Consider the following 17,463-nt stretch of genomic DNA (forward strand, 5'->3'; position numbering starts at 1 on the left):
AGAGAGAGAAAGTCGGAGCTAAAGAGGCAGTGGAGCAGAAGGAAGAGTTTTCCTTCCCCTCCAGCACAGGGAAGAGCAGAGCATGCCCACGGGGGAAGAGGGCCTCTGGGTAAAGGGAGGGGGAGAGAGAATGCGGGAGAGGGGTCGTTCTTGGTTTCAGTCTTTGTGGAGAAGGGAAAGAGTGGAAAGAGAAGTCTCCCCAAGGGAAACAGACAGCACTCTGCTGTGATAGGAAAAAAGAGAAAGAGGGGAAATTTTACAGAAAGATAGATGGGCACAAGCATTATCACAGTTTTGTTACAAGAGTGAACACATGGGAGCAATCTAAATACTCAACAATAAGACTATGCCTAAATTGGGTACATTATTCTGTGAAACATGATGTGGCCATCAAAATTGTGTTTTCAAATAATATTAAATAAAGAAGCTCATGTAACATGAGCAAATTAGAATACAGCACAACGTCGATGTTGTTTTAAAAACATTAAAATATCATATATTTGAGTCATAGGATCATGTATTGTTTAAATTCCCCACAATGAACACCCATTACTTTTATAAGCAGATATTACAATAAACAGAAGAGATGTGGGATCCCACATCAGCTCATGTTACTTTAGACGCGTATATTTAGGGGACGTTCGGCTCCCTGTGGTTAGAGAAGTGAGTGCTGGCGCTACCCAGGCAGCTGAGGAGCCCAAGAAAGGCAGCTCTGGCTGGGCGGGCGTGGGCCTGGGAAGTTTATTCTGAGGTGATGTTGATGAACTCGAGGTCAGGGTCACTGTCCTGAGCAGTGACTTTGGCCTTGGCATGTATGTGGGGACAATGTCTGCGGGGTTGGACGCCCTGGGTGGGGGCTGTGAGAGATGACCTTGTTCAGGATATGAAGTCCCCCTCTCCCTCCCTCTCCCCACCCCTACCCGCCCCCCCCTCCCCTCACCCCCCCCCCCCCACCCCCCTGGCCAGAAACCAGGGAGACCCGAAGGAATGTACTCACTTTTCACCAGGAGGGTCCAGTCACAGGACACCTGGCCTCGGATGTTGGAGGCTATGCAGCTGTAGCGCCCGTTGTCCCTAGCCCGGGCTCTCAGCAGGCAGAGGTAATGGGACCCACCATCTTCGTAGATCTCAACGGTGCCTTCTCGTCTCCTCACGGGGACACCTTCCAGGAACCAGGCCACTTGGGGCTTTGGAATCCCTGAAACTGCAGGGCCAGGTGAAGGTCGTGAGGTCCCTTGAGAGCACCCTGTACTGGGGGGTGGGAGGCTAAACCCAGGAAAGAGCTCAGACTGGTGTGTAGCTGCCTCCTGCTTGAGTCCACTTTCTTACCCCTCGACCCTCCACGTCACAGAAGTGAACAACCCAAGACAGGGGCAGGGTCCTAGTGGGGAGGGTACAGGGTGACAGCTAGGTCTCCAGGTGAGCCAAAGCCAGCAGGAGGGAGGAGAGGAGGAGGCCTGTGACTGGTGTTTGATGGAGGTGATCAGTTTCCCCTCCAGGATGGTGAGAATTAGGGCACAAGGCTGATGCTCCACCCAACAATGAGCAAGGGCACTGCTGGGTATTTCTCGAACACTAGACTGAGTCCTTCCTGAGGGGCGGCCCCTGCAAAGTGGCTTCCAGGGTGGCTGGTGCCCAAGGGGGTGGGTGGTGCCGGAGGCTCGGACACTGTGCTGAAGGAGGGAGTGGTCACCCAGGGCTACACTGTAGGGCCAGTGACCTCAGCTCTACTCACCCTCACACCTGAACTTGACTATTTGACCTTCACGGACTTCCTGGCTTTGGGGCTTGCTGTCGAATGTGGGGAATGTTGAGTCGCTCCGGCTCTCCGTGGGGATTTTCCTGGAAGTGACCTTGTTCACAACGTCTTGGGTTCCCAGGACAGACTGCCTGGTGGGGAGCGTGGCTGCAGGGGGAGCGGCTGGCCTCGCCCTCGCCTCTCCGGAAGGCAGGAGAGTGCCTGGGTCCGGTGCCCTGGGCTCCGGCTGGACCCTGGTGGCCTGCAGGGTGATGGTGCTGGAGGTCTTCTGCAGGATGGGGGTCCTCAGGGCCTTCCTGGGTGAGTCTCCAGGCAGTTCCAGCTTGGGCTCCCTCAGGGGCGGAGGCTGGCTGTCTGGGGCCCAGGACGGGGGGCCACCTCTCTGGGCGCTGGAGAAGTTCTTACTTTCAGCTGCAGCTCCCGGGCTGTCCAGTTTGGGCCCCGGTGTGACTCCATTGGCCACTTCCTTCCTGATATCTGAACTGGCTGCCTTTGTCCCCCTCAACGCTGACCTGCGGGTGGTGGCGGGGAGGACAGCGGGGAAGGAGGAGAAATAGAATGATCATCTGGCTACTCACAAGCATCACTCATCACAAGCACAGATTCCAGGGGTCACAGAAGCCCATGGATTAAGAGAAAGTGAGAGCAAAAGTGTGCCCTGCAGTGTTCTCAGGTTCCCAAGCTAGAGAGCGAGGAGCCATTCTCGACCCTTCCCTGGCCCTCGTGCCCAGTCCAGAGCCTGATCTTTCCACACTTATTAAATCTGCCTTATTTCTCTTCTCCACAATAACCAGCCAGTGTCAGCCACACCCCCACTTCCCCGTCCATGCGGACCCCTCTGTTCCATGTTCCGCGGGGCAGGCGAGTCAATCTAAACACATGCATCATGCCATTTCAAACTTAAAGAATCCCCAACAGCTTTTCTATGACGCGAAGAGCAAACCTGAGCTTCCCGAGACGGCCGACCAGGGTGCCTCTGTGAGCAGGGGCTCCTGCTGCCCCTTGAACCTCACAAGACAGCGTCGGCGTGGCCGACTGGGCTGCAGCCACACGTGACCCCGTGCCCCCTCTCACCTCACAGCCCGCACACCTGCCCTCTGCCTGAGCTTTTCCTCACCAGCTAACCTCTCTTCACAGACCTGGGCTCAAACATCACACCTTCCTTCACGAAAGGCTTCTCTGGCCCTCGAGCCTGCACGCGTTCTTCTCTGTTACTCTCCTCAGACTTATCATCATCTGCGCTTGCGCATTAGTGCGCTCTGTTCAAGCCCTTCTCAGCGCCAGGTATCTGCTCGCCCCACGCACCCAGGCCGCTGCGCCTGCACGCCGGGAGGGCGCGCCTGAGAAAGAGGAGCAGGATGGGCAGCGGGGTCTGGCCCGGCACGTGGAAGGCCGTGCCCTTCCTGATGACGCGACTGGAAAGGACTCTGAGCAGACGCTGAGAAAGACAGTGGCACTGAGTCCAGAGTCTCAGTACTGAAGGCAAGGCTGATATAGAACCTGACGGCATGTTCAATAGGAGAACGAAAGGAAACACCAAAATAAAACAACACCCCCACACAGTTCTCCCCCACACACACCAAAAATAAAACACCCCCACACAGTTCTCCTCCCCCCACACCCAAAATAAAACAACACCCCCACACGGTTCTCCTCCCCCCACACCAAAAATAAAACACCCCACACAGTTCTCCCTCCCTCTCCACCCAAAATGAAACAACACCCCCAAAACAGTTCTCCCTCCCCCATGGCTCAGAAATTCAGGGCATTTCTAGACGGAAACATAATAATCACAAAACCTAAACATACCTATTGGCATTGTCCAAACCTGGAAAAAGGGAGAGGGTAGAAACACTGTTAGTGGGATATTTTATACACCAAGAGGAGAAAGGAATAAGACAGCAACGTCTTCCATTACAGTTGTCATCCCCTAAGCTCTCACCTCCCCCTCACCCACGGTCCCACTTCCCTCTTTCCTTCGGCTTCCCTGGTCCTGAACGTGTTGGGTTCATCTGAAAAGCCCCTCTGAGCTCTGAGGACTGTCAGTGCTTCCCCTGCTGCCGGCTGTCTCGGTGGCCGGGCCGTCACACCCTGCAGCAGGGCACCTGTCCTGCTCTCTAGCCACAGACGGAACCAGAGCCAATAGAGGGACAAACAAAAATAAACACGTGCTGAACATTTCAAACCCAAACAGTTTAATTTACACGTGGCCCTCAAAAACAACACCACCCAGATCATCATTTTTTTAAATACATACCTGCTACAAAAGGCTAAGGAAAAGTGTGTTTTTATTTAGTTCCTCAAAAAATGTATTTTTTTCCTGCCACATTATTTTTTTTTATATTTTATCATGGAACATTTCAAAACATACAATAGTAGAGAGAAGGATGCAATAAACCCTGAACTCCATTACCCAGATGAAGGAAATATCAATATTTTGCCAGTCTTATCTATTCCTTTGCTTTGTTTCCTGGAGCTTTTTCTGGGAGTGTTTTAAAACAAATCCCAGATGACATAGGATTTTGTCATCAAGCACTTCAGAAGGGAGCAGGTCTCTAATTCAATGTCACAGCAAGTAAAGGAAGAGTGACTAAGACTCTACTCTCCATGCCTCACAGCAGGTCCTGCCCCTGCAGTGGACTATGGGGTTGGATTCTGTGGTCGGGCCAGATGATGCAGATGGAACAGAAAATAGCAGCATGTACAGTACACGGTACAACTCAGGATGGTTTCAAGAAACTTGTTTCAGTTAAATATGTTTATATTCAGAGGCATGTCCTGAGTTGCAATGCGGAACACATTTCTTTCTGTGGGTTGTGATAAATGCTTAGGCCAAAAATGGTAACGGGAGTGAGGAGGAATAGTTTCTGGGAAAGGGAGGAAATGTGGGAGAGAAACATCACAGCAGAAAGGGTGAGAAAGGAGGAGGAGAGGCGGAGGCTGTTTTCCTCCTTGATTCCCAGACCCCACCTTGCTCAAGGTTCCCGCTCCACACGCTCCGACGTTCCTAGGCTGGACTTGATGGAACCAAGGGCAATATAAGAAGGAGACATATTCAAAGATACTTCAAAGGAAGAACTGACAGGGACAGACGATTACAGCAAGAGGAGGCAGGGGTGAAAGGTGAGGCTGGAATGTCCGGTCTTGGGGAGAAGGAAAAGGGGGATCATGGGGGAGACAGAGTTAAGTTGATTTGAAGGACAGAGTGAAGCATGGATGGTAAGTTAAACTTTAGGCAGGTTACATTTGGGGTGATGGCGTTAGCCATGTCCGCTCTTCCGATGGGCACTTAGAGACATAAAAAAGGAGCCTGAACAAGAGAAGATGAAGACACGGGTGAGGGGCGGAGGGTGGCCGTGTCTGTGCTGCCCTCCTATTTCCTCCCTCAGGTTCAAGACCCTGCCTCTGGGGACACCTGGGCATGTGAATAGGACACGTGCAACACAGAGATGCATAATGGACACGCGAGGAGGGTACAGACGCCAGGAGGGACTGTGTGCACCAGCCTCCTGGCCCTACCTTGGATGGAGAGCTCGGCAGACATGGAGGCCTTCCCGGACCCGTTCACCACCAGGCAGGTGTACACTCCCACGTCGTCTTGGCTCACCTCCTGGATCTCCAGGACCTGCATCCCATTCTTCTCAGACATAGACACTCGGGCACTGGGCTGCAGGGGAGCATCTCCCTGTGGTGGGAGAGGGTGGCTTGGTCAGAAAACCTGCTCCCCTGATGGCTCTGTCCTCCTACCTCCAGCCAATCCTCGTGGGACAGACCCTGGGCCTGGGCAGCAGAGCCCTCTGTCTGGGCTCTGTCAACATGCTTAGAAAACAGGCTTTAAAAAGACAGTTTTCAATTACAGTTGGCATACACTATCGTGTTAGTTTTAGGTGCACAACACAGTGACTAGACATTTACATGCTTTACGAAATGATCAGCCGGGTAAGTCTAGAATCCACTTGACAGCACACGTAGTTATGGCAGTGTTACTGACTATATTCCCCTCGCTGTGCAAGAGTGGTCGTTGAACAGCCCAACTGCCCTGACCCCAGGTCTGTGTATGCAGCGTGGTGCTTGGTTGAGCTTAGAGCAGACGTATGGAGCCTGTTTCAAAGGAGCCCCAGTTTTCAGTGGAAAATCCTATATTCCCCCTTTTAGTTCTCCTTTGCCTCCTTGTGCCTTTTATTCTTTCCTCAGAGTCAGTTCAGGAGAATCAGGAAATAGGTACAACGTGTCCTGTCACTCATTTTAATCCAGGGGTTCCACCTGTGGAAAACCTGCTCTCCCCGCCTCTACCCAAGTTTTCCCCATGGCTCCTCAGTGCCATTTAACATCCACTCCCCCCTCCGCTTTCTCCTGCTGCCTCCTTATCCACCCACCACCTCCTCCTCCACCACCTCTGCCTTCACGTCGCCCAGACCTCAAAGTTATAAAGCACTTCCACGTGGAGTATTTCAAGGCAGGTGGGAGAGCTCTGCTTCCCAGATAAGGAGACCAGGGTTCTAAGAGACCAAATGACTTGCCGGTATTACATGTTTTGTGAACCAGGGAGCTGAGGGTTAAAACCAAGTCCCACGGCTTCAAATTCCACTCTGTGGAGATGGTTGGGTCTGTGTTGCACAGAAGTCTTATGCTGTTTTGTGTGTGTGTGGATTATAGGACATTGTGGACTGAGTAACAGAGGGAGAGTATGCAGCCAGGGGCAGGAACCAGCATGACTGTGAAACATACAGAGAAACACCAAGAACTACCTATGGATGAAAAAGAAGGGGCTGATTAGAAAGACACCCCCATTGGTCCAAGGGCCTAACGCTAAACCTTCAGGGTCCCCAGGTCTGGCCAGAGTTGGGGCAGACAAAACCTCACCTTGAGCCAGGTGACCTGTGGTTGGGGCCGGCCAGTGATCTTGCAGGAGAATCGCCCCATCTGTCCTTCTCTGACCACCGCACGGCCCAGCTTGGTAGCAAACTTTGGTGGGCACTCTCCCCAGATGCTAGGACGGGTCTCCACTGTGGGGGATGTGAATCTGTCCCGGGAAAGAAATCAGCAGAGAATCCAGCCTCAGACACTGCAGCAATTCACATCTCTTTTTCTCTGACGCCATCCAAGTCGCTTAAATTGGGGCCAGGGACCAGTAAAGGGCAGCCTGCTCATCTCTGTGCCTCAAACACACTTCTGATGCACCCCCTGTATCTCCAGGGAAAACCTGTGGCACCAAAGCCTGTTTCCTTTACCTCCTGGGCCTGCAGCTAGACTTCATTTACTAAACTCCCTTAAAGTTGGATACGCCTGAATTCTACTGAGTTCTGACCAAACACCTGGGCTGTGGCCAACAGACTTCAAGCAGAAGTGCTGTATGCCATCTCTAGACTGGACCCATAAAACTTCCTGTGAGATTCTCCACACTCTCTCTTATCCACTCTTCTGGCTAGATGCACAGGGTCCAGCAGAGGCTCCAAGAACTAGGAAATGGTGGAGCTACAAAATGGAAAGAGCCTAGATCCCTGAAAAATAATAGGAAACTTCTTCACCTGTTTAAGAATATCTGAATTGACTGCTTGAGTAAGAAATAAACTTTCCCGCTCTAGCCGGTTTGGCTCAGTGGATAGAGCGTTGGCCTGTGGACTGAAGGGTCCTGGGTTCGATTCTGGTCAAGGGCATGTACCTCAATTGCAGGCTCCTCCCCGGCCCAGGGCACGGGCAGGAGGCAACCAATTGATGTGTTTCTCTCACATCGATATTTCTCTCTGTCTTTCCCTCTCTCTTCTACACTCTAAAAAATATCAATGGAAAAATACCTTCGGGTGAGGGTTAAAAAAAAAACACCACCAAAAAACTTTCCCTTTGTTATTGTGATTAGGGGTCTTATTTGTTACAGCTGCTACCATTACTTACCCTTACCAATATAATTTCACCTTCCATAAGAAGTGTCACATAGCCCTAGCCAGCTTGGCTCAGTGGATAGAGCGTCGGCCTGTGGACTGAAGGGTCCCAGGTTCGATTCTGGCCAAGGGCACATGCCTGGGTTGTGGGTTCGTTCCCCAGTAGGGGGTGTGCAGGAGGCAGCCAATCAATGATTCTCTCTTATCATTGATGTTTCTATCCCTCTCTCCTTCTCCCTTCCTCTCTGCAATCAATAAAGAAATATATTAAAAAAAAAAAAAAGAAGTGTCACATAGATTGCCTCTTTTAAGTCTGCTTACTTAAGTCTTTCAACTATTGCCTTGGTTGTTTGACATCCCTGCAGACTCTAGGGCCACAGAGCCCCCTTCCTTAGCGTTTAGCAGCATTTAGTCCAGGGGCCATCCACAGAGGCAAGTCAGGAGGCACTGTGTGAATGGCCCATCACATCCCAATAGGCTCCCACTTTAGTTATCATGACCCAGGATCCCCAAGAAGATGTGTTCCCTAGACCTGTTCTGTCAAGTCAGCAGGAAAAGCCAATCCAGCCCTTACCCTGGCTTGAACATCCCAGAACTTACCCCAAGGTTTTGGAAACAGGCTGACCGTGCCTCTTCACAAAGCCCCCTGCAAGTAGGAAACAGAGAAAGAGGCTTGAAGAGTCGGGTCTCAGCCACCCACTTGGAGCAAGGAGTCAGTCAACGAGAATGGATGGGACAACAAAGGACACCGTTCACCCTGACTGAGCCCGTGTGGTCAGGCACTATGCTGGGCACTTTACATGCATCATCGCCTGATTTCCTGCAATAATTTAAGGAGGCTGGTACTACATCATCCACCCTGTGTTTAAACAGACAAGAACAACGGGATTCAGAGAAGTCGTCCACTCAAGCCCCAGAGCCGGTCACAGTGCAGGACTGCACCCGGGCCTGCCTATTCGTGAACATCAACACCTGCTGAGCTGTCACTGCCACTGAGGCTTCCTCTTTGGGGTTGGGGGGGTTATCTGTGGTCCACAGCTGGAGCTTCCACTTTGGGGGTTACCTATGGTGACCCACGGCCTCTCCAGGAAATGACTCAGTTGGAGGGAGTGGCCCTTGTATCTCTCTTACCACATCTATTCATGTTGGACACAATCAACACTCCATCTTTCTGCTTAAAGCCCAGCAAATGGCAACACCCATCCTGCTGGGATGAAGCCGATGACTGGAGATGCGCTACTGTGGAGCCAGCCGTTAACCAGCACACCCAGGAGCAGCTGGGGTCAGCTCCTTCTATCCAGCTGCTACTGCGGGAGGGACAACTCATAATGTGCCCACGCAGTGACTACAAAGTGGTGGGTGTTTTTGAGGAATAGGAAGGGGAGGGCAGGGCATTTTGCGATGGTGACCAGCCTGGAAGTTGTTCTCTCTCTGCCAGAAGCTGGAATGTTTATGAAACCCCACCCGAGGCACACGTGGAAAGGGCAGGTGTCACTCCCTGATATGAGCAGGCAGCTGCCATGAGAGGTTGCAGGGCGTTGACTGGAAAAGGGGAGATTCCCTTACATGCCAGCACCCATCCCATCTACAAGGATGCACAGGGATGGGAGGTGAAGGTCATGGCTGCGTATTTCCCTCGGCTTAGCTGGCCTAAGGTTCCACCAGAACCCCAGTGAAAGAGGATTAACACACCAGCATCACATTTAAGCGTGGTTCCATGTGGAATGGCAATTGCAGCACCTGCATTCTGTTTAACATAACAATCTACTGAGCTGTGTGTACTTTTCATGCCATAGTGTGGTTTTGTTCTTGCCTTCAAGATTCAAAGAACTTCTAAGCTGATAGGGAGGACCCCACTGACAATTGCAGTCGGGGTGCTGGGGCCCCTCCATCACTGCTGGAGTGGGGAGTACCAGTCAGCCCTTTTAGAAAGGATCTGAGCGAATGAAACATGAGCTTTAAGTACTCTGCTCTTAGGCCAGCAACTTCCTTTCTGTGCCTCCAGTCAAGGGAAATGAGGCTAAAAGTAGAAGAGCAAGTTTACACAGCTGTTCACTTCGGTCTTGTTTGTAGTGAAAGTTGGAAACGATGTAAATGTCACACAGTAGGAAGACAATAAGTGGTTAAGTAAAATGTTAAGAACATATGAAACTAGAAGTATGTTAAAATATCCTATCATTGGCTCCTCCACACTTCATCTGGGCTGTGACTCCCTCTACTCCATGAGCTCCATCCGGACCACCATCTCGCCAAACCCATCAGGTAATCCTCTTCCCCAACTCATTTGGATATTCTGTAGCATGTGACATGAGGGGCCACTCCCCTTCAAAGCCCTTCTCCTTCACTTCCTGCTTCTCAGATTCTCCAGGCTCACCCTTCTTCGTCCATCTCCTCTGCCCGACATTTGCAGTGGCTGAGTCCTGGGTCTTCCCCTCAGCACCCTAGGCTCTCCCTCAGGAGGCTGTGGACAGCTCCATGACTTTATCATTTTTTTAAAAAATCTTTATTGTTGCAAGTACAGTGGGGCCTTGACTTACGAGTTTAATTCGTTCCGAGACCGAGCTCGTTAAGGAGCTCGTTAACTCAAATTACTCTATCAACTCAATGCAAAAAATCGGCCAAGAGACAGCTGGTATCTCAAAAAACTCGTTAGTCGGGACACTCGTAAGTCAAGGCCCCACTGTATTACATATGTCTCCTTTTACCCCCATTGACTTCCTCCAGCCCGTCTCCCCCGACTCCTTCAGGCCTTCACCACCCTATTGTCTGTGTCCATGGGTTATGCATATATGCATACAAGTTCTTTGGTTGATCTCTTCCCACCCACCCATCCTCCCCTGCCTTCCCTCTGAAATTCCACAGTCCGTTCCATGCTTCTGTCTCTGGGTCTATTTTGTTCATCAGTTTATTTTGTTCATTAGATTCCACATATGAGTGACTTCATGTGATACTTGTCTTTCTCTGAGTGGCTTATTTCCCTCAGCATAATACCTTCCAGGCCACTCCATGCTGTCTCAGACCAAGTGCCCATCAGTAGATGAGTGGATAAAAACGCTGTGGTACATTTACACCATGGAATACTATGCAGCAGCCTCATGACTTTAAATATCACTCAGAAGCTGATGACTCTCGAACCACATCCCACCCGTACTTCTTACTCATTCACCAGAGGTATCCAGAACAGTGCCCAGCACATGATAGATATTCAGATATTTGCTAAATTAATGAATTTTATGAAAAAGAGCAGCATATAAAATTTTCTGTTCAATATGATTATAATTACAAAAAATGAAATACCCAAACTTAGGAAAATGACCAGAAGAAAATGCATCAACTGTTATTCGGGTGGTGGGACCATGAATAATTTTATTCAGTTGTCTTGTTCTAGAATCTATAAATACAATGGTAAAGAAAAAACAAAAAAATCTAGTTATAAAAAAAAGAAAAAAAAAGTTGGAAGGTGTGGAGAAAGAAAATTTAAAAAGGAAAAAGATTCCAGCATCCAAACAGAGGTAAACATGCCCTCTTACTAGTACACACGCTCTATGCCACAGCATCAGCAACATGCCCAATCACTAAGACTCCCACCTTAAATATCCATGTACCATTCCCTGCACTTAACCTACTGTAATGCTCATTTCATTTTGGAGTAAAGATATGATAAACATGAGACTGACAACTGATGAATGGATAAGCAAAAAGCAGTCTATCTATACAATGAAATATTATTCAGGAATAAAGTAATGAGACATGCTATAACATGGAAGAACCTTGGACAAATTTGCTAAGTGAAGAAAGCAAGACACCAAAAAACGTACAATCCCATTTATGTAAAATGTTCTGAAGGGGAAAATCCATAGAGACAGAAAGCAGGTTAGTGGCTGTGATGAGCTGGGGTGGGGTGGGGAGTGCCTGCTCAGTGTGAGCGGGGTTTCTGTCTGGGATAAACAGTGGTGGTGATGGTTGCACAACACTGTGATATACTTAACGCCCCTGAATTGTATACTTTAAAATGGTTGAAATGGTAAATTTTAAGTTATGTGTATTTTAACAAAATAAAAAAATAAAAACCCTAGAAGAAGCATTTAAAACTCTTGGGAGCTCAACATCTTAATCCAAAGGCTAAAATTCCTGTATACCTTAAAAAATAAAATTAAGTTAAAAATATGGCAGTTCCTCAAAAAACAGCAAAAGAATTCTGTTTGGAGGTACTTTCATATCAGAGTAAGAGCAGTTTATGGTATGATCCAAAGGTAACACATAAAGCATTCAGCTAAAAATGGAACTGAGGAATGCTTATTTTAATGTGAGTTAACACCAGAGAATTTACATCAAAACAAAGAGACTTTGGGCTAAGATAACTAATGGAGTCTATTTATAGGCAAAAATTTGAAGTTGCAAATTATCAGATAAGGCAAAATTAATTTTGTGAAAGCATGAAAATTTGGCAGAACAGTAAGGCTGTGTAGAAAAATAAGTGGAAAGGGGATTAAGGTAGAAATGCTAAAAATAGAAGAGTAACTTAAGAGAATTGGTGGAGACAGGATCAATTAATGAGAGGAAAAAGGCCAAGGCACTGAAGGTATTTAAACAGTAATCTTTGATTTTTTTTTTCAAGGACAAGTAAAAACAGAATGCTGGCAGCTTTTAACAGTGAAAGTTCAACAGTGGAGGGGCCCAGCACTTTTTGGTCAAAGGATATAGACCAGCGGTTCTCAACCTGTGGGTCGCGACCCCTTTGGGGGTCGAACGACCCTTTCACAGGGGTCGCCTAAGACCATCAGAAAACACATATATAATTACATATTGTTTTTTTGTGTGATTAATCATTATGCTTTAATTATGTTCAATTTGTAACAATGAAATTGGGGGTCACCACAACATGAGGAACTGTATTAAAGGGTTGCGGCATTAGGAAGGTTGAGAACCACTGATATAGAGACTGAGAGAATGCTGCTGAAAAGGGGAATACGTAATCAAGATGGTAAGGAGAAAAAATGCTTCTAAAAATGTGTGGTGTCACAATTTATCATCCAAACTGGGACTCTCAACACCAAAAGGGACATAATTAATAATTCTGCCAGGAAAATACGATTAAACCAATACTATTTCAGGCAAACCAGGGAGCAGTCACCCCACTAGTAGACAAATTCAAAATGGATTTTAAGGATTACTTAGAATAGTTGTTCTCCCCTTAATCAGAACAAATGCCCACTTTTTACAACAGATATTTAGCAATGCCCCTGGGCCATCCTGAATTGAAGTTTGCCACTAACCACCCATATATATAACTTCAGAAAGAAAATAAATGTAAGGCCCCACCTAAATATTAAGGAGAAGTAAAAGGAAAATAAATTATAAAAATACTGATTTCAATACGGCAATGTTCAAGCATGACTATCTCATATGTAAATGCTCAGGCACATTAGAAGTCATAATGAAATGGTCAGATGTTTGCACTGACTAATGTACATGTTTGGATTCCAAAGTGAATGATCAAAAAAATGTACTGTACTAGTAGTACAGGAAAATGAGAGAGCACAGGTATACAGGTGGACACCTAAAAAATAAAAAGAATAAAAAGTAGTGTTAGTAATGCTATCTGCCAATTATATCCCAATAAAGAGAGAAAAAAGAAAAAAATATATATAGTAAAAGATAAAGTACTGTTAGGATAAATAACAAAGCAGACATATTATATAAAAAAGAAAGACTGAAATAACCTTAAAAGAAGATAACTTAGCAAGATAAATTACAGACCACTGAAGTAGAGAGAAAAAAAAAAGATTGTAAATGTGGTATCAAAGCAATTTTCTATTTTGTGACATGGGATCTTTGAGACCTCATCTGTACTAAAATACTGATTCAATCTCTATTTTAAATAAGGCTTTGGCCAGAGCTTCAACAAGTGGTCTGACATGCATAGTAAAAGCTAGAACAAAATCTGAGCCTTAAGAGAGAGGCAAAATGCTTCAAAGCTGGGAAAGGGGTATCTCGGTGCTGGGCTGGTTGAAGATTGTGAGTTTTAATTTAAAGACAATAGCGGATTTATGGAGGATTCGAAAGAAGAGAGTAATAAAATCCCATTTGAACTTTTTAAAAAGAGATTTTGAATAGCAATGTGGAGATTAGAATGGGGTATGAGAGAAACTGAGGAGACCAGTTGGGATTTGCTCATCAGGACAGGGGATGAGGCAGCCAGGACCAGGACGGTGGGAGTGGGAACAAATGGGAACTGCACAGCAAGATTTGTCATCTGACTAGGAAGGGAAGGGAATGCCTGAGGGTGACTGAGGTGGCCTGGTTGCGCTCCTTCCCAAGCAGAGGCAGATTGGATTATCACCTGTCAAGGTTTCAGCTTTGTCTTCCAGGGCAACCGGGCCTAACCATAACTGTTAATGGGCCCCTAATGAAAAGCAAGGCCCTACAACCAAGACTACTCTATCCAGCAAGGCTTATCATTTAAAATTGAAGGCAAAATAAAGAGCTTCCCAGACGGAAAAAACAAACAAACAAACAAAAAAACGAACAAAGAAACAAACAAAACTAAAGGAGATCATCATCACCAAATCAGTATTATAAGTAATGTTAATAGAACATTATTTTAGAAGAAGAGAGAAAAAAAGAAATAGAGGAACATAGGTATAAAGAATAAAATGGTCATAAGTATCAATAATAACTTTAAATGCTCCAATCAAAAGACATAAGGTAGCTGAATGGATAAGAAAACAAGACCCATAATATATAGGCTGTGTACAAGAGACCCACCTCAGAACAAAAGATATACACAAACTGAAAGTGAAGAGATAAGAAAAATATTCCATACAAACAGAAATGAAATAAAAAGCTGGGGTTGCAATACTTAAATCAGACAAAATAGACTTCAAAACAAAGGCCATAACAAGAGACAGAAAAAGGTCACTACATAATACTAAAGGGATCAATCCTATTAGAGGCTATAGCCCTTGTAAACATATATGCACCCAAAATAGGAGCCCCTAATTATATAAAGAAAATCTTGGTGGACATTAAGGGAGAGATCGACAGCAACACAGTCATAGTAGATTATTCTAACACCCCACTGACATCAACGGAGAGATCTTCCAGACAAAAAATCAACAAGGCAACAGTGACCTTAAATGACACATTGGACTGGATGGATTTAATATTTACAGAACATTTCATCCCAAAGCAGCAGAATATACATTCTTCTCAAGTGCACATGGAACATTCTCAAAGATAGACCACATATTATGAAACACAGAATGTCTTAATAAATTCAAGAAGATTGAAATCATATCAAGCATCTTTCCTGACCACAATAATATGAAACTAGAAACCAATTACAATAATAAAAACCTGAAATACACTAAAACACATGGAAGCTAAATAACATGTTATTAAACAATGAATGGGTTAACAATAAGATCAAGGAAGAAATCAAAAGTTACTTAGGAACAAATGAAAATGAACAAAACAATTCAAAATCTATAGGATACAGTGAAAGCAGTCCTGAGAGGGAAGTTCACAGTATTACAGGCCTACCTCAAGAAGCAAGGAAATTCTCAAATAAACAATCTAACCATAGAAAAAGAACAACAAACAAAAGCCCAGAGGTAATAAAAAGAAAGAAATCATTAAAAATAAGAGTGGAAATAAATTACATAGAAACTACAAAAACAATGCAAAACATAATGAAACCAAGAGCTGGTTCTTTGAAAAGATAAACAAGATTAACAAACTTTCAACCAGACTCATCAAGAAAAAAAAGAGAGAGGATCCAATAAATAAAATCAGAAATGAATAAGGAGAAGTAACAACTAACACCACAGAAATACAAAGGATTGTAAGAAAATACTATGAACAACTATATGCCAACATATTGGTCAACCTGGGCAAAATGGATAAATTCCAAGAAACATACAATCTTCCAAAACTCAATCAGGAAGAATCAGAAAGTTTGAATAAACCAATTACAACTCATGAAATTGAAGCAGTAATAAAAAATTATCAACAAACAAAAGTCTCAGACTGTATAGCTTCACAGGCAAATTTCACCAAACATTCAAAGAAGAACTAACATATATCCTTTTTAAACTATTCTAAAATATTCAAGAGGAGGGAAGACTTCCAAACTCATTTATGAGGCCAGCATTTTCCTAATTCCAAATCCAGATAAAGACATGACAAAGAAATAAAATTATAGACCAATATCCCTGAATGATATAGATACTAAAATCTTCAACAAAATATTAGCAAATCAGATCCAGCAATACATTAAAAAGATAATACACCATGACCAAGTGGGATTTATTCCAGGGATGCAAGGTTGACACAATATTAGCAAACCAATAAACGTGATACATCACTTAAACAAAATGAAGGATAAAAACCACATGATCATATCCACAGAGGCAGAAAAATCATTAGATAAAATCCAGCACCCACTTATGATAAAAACTCTCAGCAAAGTAAGAATAGAGGGAACATACCGAACATAATAAAGGCCATATATGACAATGCTATAGTCAACATCATACTCAATGGGCAAACACCAAAAATGTTTCCCTTAAGATCAGGAACAAGACAGGGATAGGGATGTCTTCTTTTCTACTCTTAGTCAACATAGTACTAGAAGTATTAGCCACAGTAATCAGACAACAAGAAGAAATAACAGGCATCCAAGTTGGTAAGAAGGAAGTAAAACTGTCATTATCTGCAGATGACATGATATTATATATAGAAAACTCTAAAGACTCCACAAAAAATGACTAGACCTAATAAATGAATTTGGCAAAATAGCAGAATAAAAAAATTAATATTGAGAATTTGGTGGCACTTTTGTACACCAATAATAAGTTACCAGAACAAGAAATTAAATAAAAAACAATCCATTTACTATTGCAACAACAAAAAAATAAGGTACTAGGAATAAATTTAACTTAGGAGCTAAAAGACCTGTACTCAAAAAATTACAAGATACTGAAAAAAATTGAGAAAGATACCAATAAGTGGAAGCACATACCATGTTCATGGATAGGAAAAATTAACATAATTAAAATGTTCATGCTACCCAAAGTAATCTACAGATTCAATGCAATTCTTATTAAAATACCAATGGTATATCTCACAGATCTAGAACAAATATTACAAAAATGTATATGGAACCACAAAAGACCCTGAATAGCCTCAGCAATCTTGAGAAAGAAGAACAAAGTTGGAGGTATCACTACCTGATATCAAACTACACTATAAGGCCATAGTAACCAAAACAGCATGGCATTGGCACAAGAAAAATGCATATAGATCAATGGAACAGAATAGAGAGCCCAGAAATAAATCCACACCTTTACGGTTAACTAATATCTGACAAAAGAGGCAAGAACATACAATGGGATAAAGACAGTCTCTTTAATAAATAGTATTAGGAAAATTGGACAGATACATGCAAAAAAAGGAAGACCAGCAACTTATACCACACACAAAAAATGAACTCAAAATGGATTAAAGACTTAGATGTAAATCACAAAACCATAAAAACCCTAAAATAAAACATAGGCACTAAGTATAAAATATACCCAACTGTTGAAGAATGTGTAGTATCTCATTAATAATTTTTATATTGATTATATGTTGAAATGATAGTATCTTGGGTATATTGTGTTAAATTTATTAAAATTGCTTTCATTTGTTGTTGTTTTTTAAATGTGACTACTAGAAAATTTAAGATTACATATGTGGCTCACATCATGTTGCCATGGACAAGTGCTATGCTAGAGAACAGTTCTGTGGCCCCTTGACCAGGGAAAAAGCTCCAAAAGGGCA

General features: G+C 44.6%; 1 protein-coding gene across 5 annotated transcripts in view; it reads right to left on the reverse strand.

The window, feature by feature from the left end:
- MYLK (myosin light chain kinase) overlaps positions 1-17,463 on the reverse strand; it is a 272,007-nt gene that overhangs the window by 106,809 nt on the left and 147,735 nt on the right. For all 5 annotated transcript variants that reach the window (XM_036348906.1, XM_036348905.1, XM_036348904.1 and 2 more), the window contains 6 exons: positions 8,239-8,284; positions 6,623-6,782; positions 5,279-5,444; positions 3,569-3,587; positions 1,736-2,271; positions 998-1,204 (listed from right to left, as the gene is read on the reverse strand). In XM_036348906.1, the coding sequence (XP_036204799.1) occupies positions 998-1,204; positions 1,736-2,271; positions 3,569-3,587; positions 5,279-5,444; positions 6,623-6,782; positions 8,239-8,284 (1,134 nt within the window). The remainder of the gene's footprint in view (positions 1-997; positions 1,205-1,735; positions 2,272-3,568; positions 3,588-5,278; positions 5,445-6,622; positions 6,783-8,238; positions 8,285-17,463) is intronic.

This window comes from Myotis myotis, unplaced genomic scaffold (assembly GCF_014108235.1).
Source record: "Myotis myotis isolate mMyoMyo1 unplaced genomic scaffold, mMyoMyo1.p scaffold_m19_p_2, whole genome shotgun sequence".
NCBI lineage: Eukaryota > Metazoa > Chordata > Mammalia > Chiroptera > Vespertilionidae > Myotis > Myotis myotis.